Genomic DNA, 9,646 nt, shown 5'->3' on the forward strand with positions numbered 1-9,646 from the left:
ATCGTAATTGTAGTTTCTCATCGTCTCGCGTTGTTCCGATATGAGCTCGCGAGCCTACGACTCTCTTTTCTTCCTCAATTCAATCGCCTCCAATTCAATCGTGTGCTTCGCTTCTTTCATGGCGGTGTACTCTTTGAATTGTGCCGCCAACTCGACCGAGCTTCCCTCGGACGATGTCGCTTGACGCTTGTCTCGCCGTTGTGTTCTTTGTGGCGAGGGGTCTTCGTTCATATCGGGTATGGAAGGGTCCACGTCAACGGGCTTTCTTTTTTGTGTCGAACCTTCCCCTTCCTCACCCAACAATGGGACTTGGGCCCATTTGTCGTGTTTTCGAATGACCTCCCATGCCTCGACATGTTGAAAACCGTTCGAATATCTCTCTTTAAATTCCTTTAAAGCGACTTTTATCACGTTGAGATCGCTACACCCGCTTCCTCGTGTGCGATCCTACATATTATAAATAATAAGTGTTAAAAAAATATGAACTTAGTAAAGAAAATTAAAAAATATACAACGTTAAAAAATATAATTTTTACCGCTTGTTGGTATAGGCCGTTGAAAAAGTTTATTTTCGTCATCATCGGGCCCCATTTAGACCGTACTTGATGCAGGTACGGTTACTTCCACCAACGGTGGCGTTAAAATGATCTAAAATCTTACGCCAAAAACTATCGCGGTTTTGTTGATTGCCCTTCTTTTTGTTGGTAGAGCAATGTACCCACGCCTTCGCCAACGCCTCTTCTTGGACCTTTGTCCATTTTTGGCTCTCCATTTTCCCTTTTTATCCCGAGCGTCATCTTCTTCGTTGCCGGCGTCTTCATCCACATTATATTCATCGTCGCTGGTGTCATCTTCATGGTCGCCCAAATTTTGAGTTTCGGGCACTACCTCCTCGTCCTCGTCGTTGTAAACAGGTAGAGGACGTTCAACATTTCCTCGTGTAGATGGAACTTGTGGGGAACAAAAACCATATGGGTCGAAGGCGGGGGATTGAGGAGGATCCATTGATAACAAATTTTGAAAATAGCCGAAATTGGGTTGAAGGTTGGGTGGTGAAGGGGTATGGTCCCAGATCTCGCGTCAGCATCGACCGCGAATGACCATTACCCTTATCAAAACCCCCACTAGCTAACAACCCACTTGTGCCCATGCGGGAACGCATCGACACAAGGGTTGAATCCAATCTATCTAGTAACAAATGAGGACTTACATGGAACAGGAGAACGGTAGAGTGATGCGACATAGCATCACATCTGGTGTACGAAAACGGAAGTATTCACAGCGACGCGGCATCGCACCGCGTCCAGTGAACACTTCTATCAATACAGGAAAGCCTTACCTTAGGCATAGAAGAAGATGAACGTAGTGGTACGGCTGACACCGCACCATACGGACATTTTCGTCACGACAAGGGATGCAGGCAAGACGACGATGCGGCTAGCACCGCATCTCGCGTATTCCTTGATCACAAGTAGGAGACGCGGTAACTTCAGATATTACCGCACGTAGCGATGCGGCTTGCACCGCATCCTATGTACTCAAGCAAGTGGTACTGAGACCACAGTGCAAGTGGCACCAATGACAGTTACCTGTCAGAGCTACGTAAGCAATGGACTGACGTGGCGTAACCTCCATAACCGACGAGCCTGACACACCTGAAAAGGGGCAGCACGTCGTCAGTCCATCCATCATCATCCTCCTCCACTCCTCGGCTATAAATACCAACCCCAAACCAGGTTTGAGGTATCTTCTCACAACTCTCTCACTACTACTACTATCTTACTTTGCTTCCCAAGCAAACTACTGATTCTCACGCCGGAGAGTGGTAACAAGGAGCACCCCCCACCCCATCCTCCTTGTTACGAGTCACGGCTTGTTTCCTTGTGCAGGAGATCAACCACCGGTGATCCGGCCAGCGATCCTCGAGAGGAAGGGATTAACCCTTCTTGACGAGACCAGTGAGTTAACCCTGCCCGGTTAACCATTGTTTCATCATTGGCGCCCACCGCTACTCTTAGCATTTTCTAATCCATCCCTTTTCTCCTCTCTCACGATCATGACTGATCACCAAAACAACACTGCGGATAACCAAAATCCTCCAATCCCAAACCCGGTAGGGGTCAATGCCTCGACCTCCCAACCCGGACACATTGGCACGTCCACACAAAGGAGCCCCTCCTTTATGTTCGGACATGACTTATCACAATTCCCATCTGTGATCCCACCAGGCACGACCATTCATGCCTGGTACGAGCAGCAGGCAGCTACGCTGACTGCAGCATACAACCGCGCTTGTACTGAAGCGAATATACGGGCTGGGCTTCCCCCAGCACCGCACACCCCTGTTGAGCGTATTTTACAATACGACGGCAGGATCCATTCACGCCCGGCTTCAAGAAGCCGGCGTGAAGAAAGGGGATCGTCTTACTGTTCGGTCCACACCCTCAACGAGGATGATTCCTCATACGGGTCCCACACCAGAGGACCGGTACATACCCGCCTTGGCCCCCATGGCGAGGACAGGAGGCGATCAACCTCCAGACGCGGCCCCGGCATTCAGAGCCGATTGGGCCCACAACCATACACCGAAGGGTACGGTCATACCGACCCTGACGACCATAGCTACCGCGGTGATTCGCATGACACCAGTAGCAGACCGGGAGGACGCAACTATGTTCCTCCCAGTCACCCCCGCAACACATACCTTAGGGCGGCAAAGCGCCCTGCGAACGAACCATACAGGCCAAAGGCAGCGGCCGAAAATTCCAAGTTCGGCACGCGGATTGCCAACGCCCATGTCACCACGACAAAGTTCCCATTCAACGTTGGGAAATACAATGGTTCGACCGACCCGGACGACCACATGAACGTCTTCATGGGCGCGGGCATCAACGGCCAGTGGGACGAACCCACTTGGTGCAATTTTTTCCCCCAGACCCTTACGGGCCTGGCCAGGGCATGGTTCGATTCTTTGCCAGTGGGATCACTGGATTCATTCGAGGACTTGCGTACCAAGTTCCTCGCACATTTTTGCCAGCAGCGACGCCACGAACGAGATTCGTGTGACGTCATGAACATCTGGCGAAGGAACGACGAATCGCTCGAAGCATTCGTCGTCCGTTATAATAAAGAGTGCCTGGAGATAGGTGACGTGGCAGACCAAATGGCACGAAACCACTTCATCCGGGCCGTCAAAGACAGAGAGATGATCATGACCATCTCTGGCAAGGAGGGCTTGCCCAAAAAATGGGAAGATGTCATGACTGCGGTCAAGAAGTACGCCCAGACACAGCGGTCACTCGAACCGCATGTGGCAAAGGCAAAACCCCAAGCCGAAACATCCCAACAAGGGTCCAAACGTAACAATAAACGCAACCGGGACGTTGGAAATCGCGATATTTCCAAACCATACTTCCCGCAAACCAACACGTTCGACCCAAAGAACTACAACCCCGCCCGAGACAATCGGGCGTCCAAGAAAGAATCTCGGGACCGCAACTGGACCGAGATCACCATGTCGCCAAGTGAGGTCCTCCTTGCGGACCCACAGTTCTTGCGACTGGCCCAACCAATGAAGTCCAAGAAAAATCAGGACCTCACACTCTACTGTGAGTACCACAAGGACTCGGGCCACACCACCAACAGCTGCATCAGTCTCCGACTGGAGATTGAGCGCGCCTTAAAGGAGGGGAAACTGCAACATCTTTTGCCAGGGGGGCAAAAACCCACCAAGCGCATTACCCCTCACGGTGAAGGTACCTCCTCCGGGAAGCGAACCATGCACGTGGCTTCCACCCACATGATCCACGGAGGCAAGGGCAGGCCGCGGAAAGCGGCAAGAAGGCCGGAATGTGACTGGAAGGACGAGCAAGTCGTCTTTCCAAAAGTCCGAGGCGGACCGCGCGATAGGCGCGCCGTCGTCATTTCAGGCCAACTGGCACACTACTGCACCGAGCGTCTATTCATCGACCCGGGCAGTACATCTGATATAATCTACGAACAATGCTTCAACCAGTTCGACCAGGAGGACAAAGATCGGTTGCAAGCAGTAGATTACCCGTTAACCGGGTTCGCAGGGGAAACTGTCTTTCCCCTAGGCCAGATTACTTTTCCTGTGCGTCTTTCCAGCGGAAACCGCACAAGGACAGAAGAGGTAAACTTCATGGTTTTACCTCACACCTCCAGATATGACGTACTCCTCGGGAGAGAATCCCAAGGAGATTTCAATATGATTACGTCGGTCCCCCACTCTGCGGTTGGTTTCCCAACCGAATCGGGGGTCGCGATAATCTATGCCCGCAGGGACGTCATGATGTCGGACGAAGTACGTCCGACCAAGGTCGCAAGGCCCACCCCCAATGACCAGCCAGAAAAATGGGTTCTCAACGCGAGATACCCAGAACAAAAGGTCACATTGGGTCACGCCTTGTCCCCGACCACCAAAGCGCAACTGAAGCAGCTCCTCTTCAGGAACCAAGACATCTTCGCGTGGACACCCGCAGACATGACCGGGGTCCCACGTGATATTGCGCAACATCACTTGAATACCATGCCAGGTATCAAGCCAGTGATCCAAGGCCAACGCCACCTTGGGTCAGCTAAAAATCAGGCGATGCAAGAGCAGATCGAAGAACTGCTCTCCGCAGGCATCCTGCGGGAAGTTAAATACCAGACTTGGTTGTCCAACCCAGTCATGGTAGAAAAACCGTCCGGGGGCTGGCGCATGTGCGTCGATTACAAAGACCTTAACAAAGCCTGCCCCAAGGATTGTTACGCGCTTCCAGAAATCGACGAAAAGGTAGTGGCCAAAATCATGAATGCCGGGTATTACTGGCCCGGCATGCACCTGGACGCCGTCAAAGAGTTGCGCAAGTGCATCGACTGTCAACGTCATGCTCCAAAAACCTTGCGGCCAAAAAACAACTTAGTCCCCGTCACAACCGCATGGCCCTTTCAGAAATGGGCAATTGACGTTGTGGGACCTTTCCCTAACGCTCCAGGTGCGGTTAAATTTATCATAGTGGCGGTTGACTACTTCACCAAATGGGTAGAAGCAAAACCACTCGCCTCAACCACTGCTATGATAACAAGAAAATTCATTTGGGAACACATCATCTGCCGTTTCGGATTACCAATGTGCATTGTCACCGATAACGGCACCAACTTCGCTGCCGACGAATTTCAAAAATGGCTAGAGGAACTACACATTGAGCACATATTCTCCTCAGTCGCACACCCGCAAGGGAACGGCCAAGTCGAGAGTATCAATAAAAGCCTAGTCGAAGGGATCAAGGCACGGTTGGGAACGGCCAGGCGTGGCTGGGTCGATGAACTCCCAAGTATCTTATGGGCTCACCGCACAAGCCCAAAAACAAGCAATGGGGAAACACCCTTCAGCCTAGTCTACGGTTCAGAAGCGGTGATCCCCGCAGAAGTAGGTCTCCCCTCTCCTAGAATGTTGGCTATTGAAAAACTAGACAACAACATGGAACGCAGGATCGATTTGGACCTCTTGGAAGAAAGGCGTGAAAGCGCTGCCATCAACGAGGCCAAATATAAATCCAAACTTGAAAAGTACTACAACGCGCGCGTCCGCGTTTGTACTTTCAACCCAGGAGACTACGTCCTACGCGACAATGAGGCATCTAATGCCGAGCGCCCAGGCAAACTTGCCCCCAAGTGGGAAGGACCCTACCTCATCAACGAGGTCTTAGGGAAAGGCGCGTACAGATTGCAAACACTAGAAGGCGAACCTATCGCACGCACATGGAATGCACAACAGCTTCGACGCTGTTATATGTAAGCCATGTTCTTACATTTCTCTATGTAACCTATTGGGCCGCAGGCCATTTGCAAATAAATAAATAAGCAATTTTCTACATTATTGTTTGTTATTACTATTACAAATGCGTGTTCCACTTTGCGGTATCCCAAAAACAGATTGGCAAAATCTTCATTCGCGATACCCATACAAAGTGGTAACCACACACAAATATTGTAATAGGCCAGCAAAAGGCAAAAAGACTTGCATGTTTTATCCGGCCGGATACACAAGTTTTTGTTAAACACTTGACACAATTCCTGAGCCCAAAAAGGCAAACAATGGAATTGACGCGGACTCATACGACAAAGGTATGGAGTACACTCGACCCCATTCACAAATGGGTAGAGTTCCGGTAATATAAGCTTTTACAAAGCTTAAGCAATTCTAAAACCCTCACACGGTAAATAACAGAATTGATGCATACCCATACAACAAAAGTATGGAGTATACTTGACCCCGTTCATAAATGGGTAAAGTTACGCATACACACGTTCAGACATGCAAGAATTAAAAACACTTGTACAAACTGAACAAAGAAACTTTATATTCAAAAAATTCAAGTATCCACATGATGCTTACTGAATTTACATAAAGTTCCTATTCTATACAAGAGGAATACAAAAAGGAGGCACACTCGCCAACCTAAACCCTATTTTGTACCGCTGGTACCCGCGTCTCCTCCGGCACCACCAGCGGGTTCTTCCTCTTCCACATCCGGATAAAGCATCCGCAAGCGGTCGACATAGTCCGCAACCTCCAAACACTCGTCCAGCTCCCCTACACAGGCAAGGGGCGTATCATAAAAGGAGGCTACGGCCGCTTTCAGACGACCTTCGGTATCCACATCACGGAACCCGGATGCCTGATCAGTATAACCGCCTGCGGATAATACATTGATATGCCCAATGCAGCGGTTATAACCAGCCTTGAAGCCAGCATCGCGTGCACGCTCCTTAACCAGGTCCAAACCAGATGAGGTCTCAGGGGCATTCATTATAGCCTCGACAATCTGCATTAAAAGGATCATAAGTCTTGAAATACTAATCCAAGCCAATGTAAAGGCAATGGATACTTACACGCGCGATGCCGTGAGTCCGCAACCACTCACGGTCAGCTTCCAGTTGGTTAAAAGAGGACACCAAGGCATCCTTGGCCTCAGCAGCAGCGTCAGCCCGCTTCTCCGCAGCAGACACGCGGGCAGTAAGGTCCGTAACCGCGACCTCCCGGGCCTGAACCTCAGCAAACAGTTCACTCGACGAATATTTTCAAAACAATAAAGGAAATATACAACAGAGGTAACGAAACGTACCTGAAGGCTGGAGACAACCTTATCCAAACGAATGCGCTCCGCATTCGCCTCTTCCAGAGCCTTGGAAGAACGGCTCTCCTTCTCCGCGGCCTCTTCAAGGGCCTTTGAGGCACGAGCCCCGGCTTCTTTGGCCTCTTCAAGCGCTTTCAAGGCGTCGGCCTTCGCCTGCAGCGCTTTAACAGAAATGGCCTCAGCCGCAGCTTTCTCGCTGCCCAAGGCAACATTTGCCGCCTTGACATTCGCCAACTCCTGCCGAGTATGAAACAGAACGTTATTCTGCTTAGCCCAAGATTCATTCCATTTCTTGCGCTCATTGGACAACTTTTCGTTCCAACTCTTGCGCTCATCAGCAAGGAGTTTAGCAAGGGTACGCACCTGTTTCAGCTGGGCAGTGGCAGCCCACTCAGCAGTCTGCTTCTGCTTCTCAAAAGCAGCTTTGTCTTTCTCCAGCTGCTCCGCACCCGCACGGGCAGCCTGGACCAGCTTTTCCGCTTCTGCCCGCATACGAGCAGCATCTTCCTCGCGCCGACCCAGCACTTTATAGTCTTCCAAAATGGCATTCGCCACAATGGAAGTCCCTACCAACATTGTTGAGAGCTGGTTTATACGCAACTCTCGAGGTGCGGCACGGGCGCGCTCAACTTCAAAGGGGGTCCCCAGACCACCCAAAATCTCCTTACAGGCCGTAGGATCATTCGAAATATCATCCCCCTGCATAACAGTCCAGGGGGGTCGGTGATACACCATACTGCGACCCGGGGAATAAGTGCAGTAGTAATACTCCAATTCAGACTCCCCAGGCTGAATTGGAGGCCCGTCATACCCCGCACCACCGGCAGACGAGCTGGTACCCTTATCAACCGAAGACTTCTGCGGCCCAGCATCATGCTGCCGCGCTTCAGCGCCAGTTTTTTGCGGTTCAGCATCAGAATGTTGCTTCCCAGTAGCAGTGAACCACACACTCAAATCGTCTCCCTCATTGGGAGAGATCAGATTGTTGGACGAGTCGACAGTATCAAATATCTGGGCCGCAGCATTCTCTGCGGTACCCTCCTTCTGCACGGTTGACTCAGGTACCACCTTGACGGGAGGTGTCGACGGCACCTCCGTTGCACCCGCACCCGTGGCACGCGGGGGGGACTCCGGAGCATCGAAGATAGAAAAATCTTCATCTTGAGGCTCTGCAAAAAAGTCAAATAGCTATCAAAACTAGTTACACAACAGTTAAGACTAGATAGCCTACACTTACCAACGACAACCGCAGGTTTTTTCTGCGTCGGAGCAGACCTTTTGGTTACTAGTCTCCGACGTTTGGTTTCAACACCACCAGCAGCTTTCTGCTCTGGCCTCCTCTTCTCACCAATCACAGGGGGACCCGCAGCTGTCCCTCCCGCAGCCACCTCTTCTGCCTGCTTCTTCGCAGCACCAGAACGTGACTCCGCGGCTGTACCCAAACCCTCAAGGGTATCAGATACTATCACATAATCCTTGTGTCGACGAAAAGAGGAATGAGAGATACCTGCTGCCTGCGGCACCAGATGAGGCACATTAGTGACCTCCTTTATCTTCTTTTGGCGAAAGCGCACGCCCTTCACAGTTTGCCTCTTTGGCACACCTTTCGCTTCAGGGTCCCCCAGGGCCCCAAGATCACCTGCATGGAATCAATACGTCAATAAACCAACATTATCAACACAAGTGACAAAGCTTGGATATTATACCTTTGCCTGACGGCAACTCAACTGCCAGTGCAGCCTCAGTAGGCACCCGGAAGTTACTACGGATGATAGTATTGTGATCCTCTTCACCATCCGCACAAACCACGGTCTCAACCGTACCCAGGAAATCCGGGGCAAACATCCTCCATGCAGGAGCATTTTCTGATAGCAAACACAAATATCAGTAACGCACACAAAAATAAGGACCGTAAACAGATAAAAAGTACGTACCACCGCTCTTCTCCCGCACCACGGGTTTCGAGTTCTTGCTCCTCCTCAGCATCATACGCAACAGCCATAGTTGCGTATTGGTCAGCTTCACGGTCTCAATGGTCTGCAACTGAGGAAACCATTCCACTGACTTCGAGCTTGGGACCGCAATGGTCTCCGCGATGATCGTCTCGGTCACATTCCGAAACGTCATATCTGCAACAATGGCGGCAGCTTTGATGTAGAAGAATTTCTTCTTCCACATCGTCATCCCCTTGGGGGGAGTCATCAGCTTGGGGGTACCGTCTCGTTGACGGAAAGAAAAGAACCCCATGGACAAAGTCATCTGATAGAACCGTCGGAAATCTCTGACGGTAGGCTCTATACCAAGAGCACGGAAGGTGAACTCAAAATTTCGAATCCGAATCATACCAAACGGACTCACTTGAGAAATGTGGACCTTGTACCACTCCAAGACATCCACGACAAACACCGTCAACGGTAACCGGAGATTACAGTCACCAAAAAAGTCGGCCCACATGGTCACATAACCGGCCGGAGCGTCGGCACCAGTATCACCCTCCGATG

General features: G+C 50.9%; 1 protein-coding gene across 1 annotated transcript; it reads right to left on the reverse strand.

The window, feature by feature from the left end:
• Positions 1-407: 407 nt before the first annotated feature.
• On the reverse strand, positions 408-9,323 carry LOC118480248. Its single transcript, XM_035974998.1, has 6 exons — positions 9,080-9,323; positions 8,852-9,010; positions 8,653-8,784; positions 8,383-8,577; positions 7,957-8,314; positions 408-447 (listed from the first exon to the last, which is right to left on the reverse strand). The coding sequence occupies exons 1-6, from the start codon at positions 9,321-9,323 to the stop codon at positions 408-410; spliced, it is 1,128 nt and encodes a 375-aa protein (XP_035830891.1).
• Between the last annotated feature and the right edge of the window lie 323 nt (positions 9,324-9,646).

The sequence above is a fragment of the Helianthus annuus genome, chromosome 7 (genome assembly GCF_002127325.2).
Source record: "Helianthus annuus cultivar XRQ/B chromosome 7, HanXRQr2.0-SUNRISE, whole genome shotgun sequence".
Lineage (NCBI taxonomy): Eukaryota > Viridiplantae > Streptophyta > Magnoliopsida > Asterales > Asteraceae > Helianthus > Helianthus annuus.

Excerpts from the sequence above, each read along its gene's own strand:
- LOC118480248 (XM_035974998.1), bottom strand. The coding sequence starts at position 9,323 with ATGTGGAAGAAGAAATTCTTCTACATCAAAGCTGCCGCCATTGTTGCA. Across the intron at positions 8,578-8,652 it reads TCTGGTGCCGCAGGCAGCAG|CCGCGGAGTCACGTTCTGGT; the intron begins GTATCTCTCATT and ends GTTTGGGTACAG. Across the intron at positions 448-7,956 it reads TCGTCTGCCGGTGGTGCGGG|GATCGCACACGAGGAAGCGG; the intron begins GTATGACGGGCC and ends TATAATATGTAG.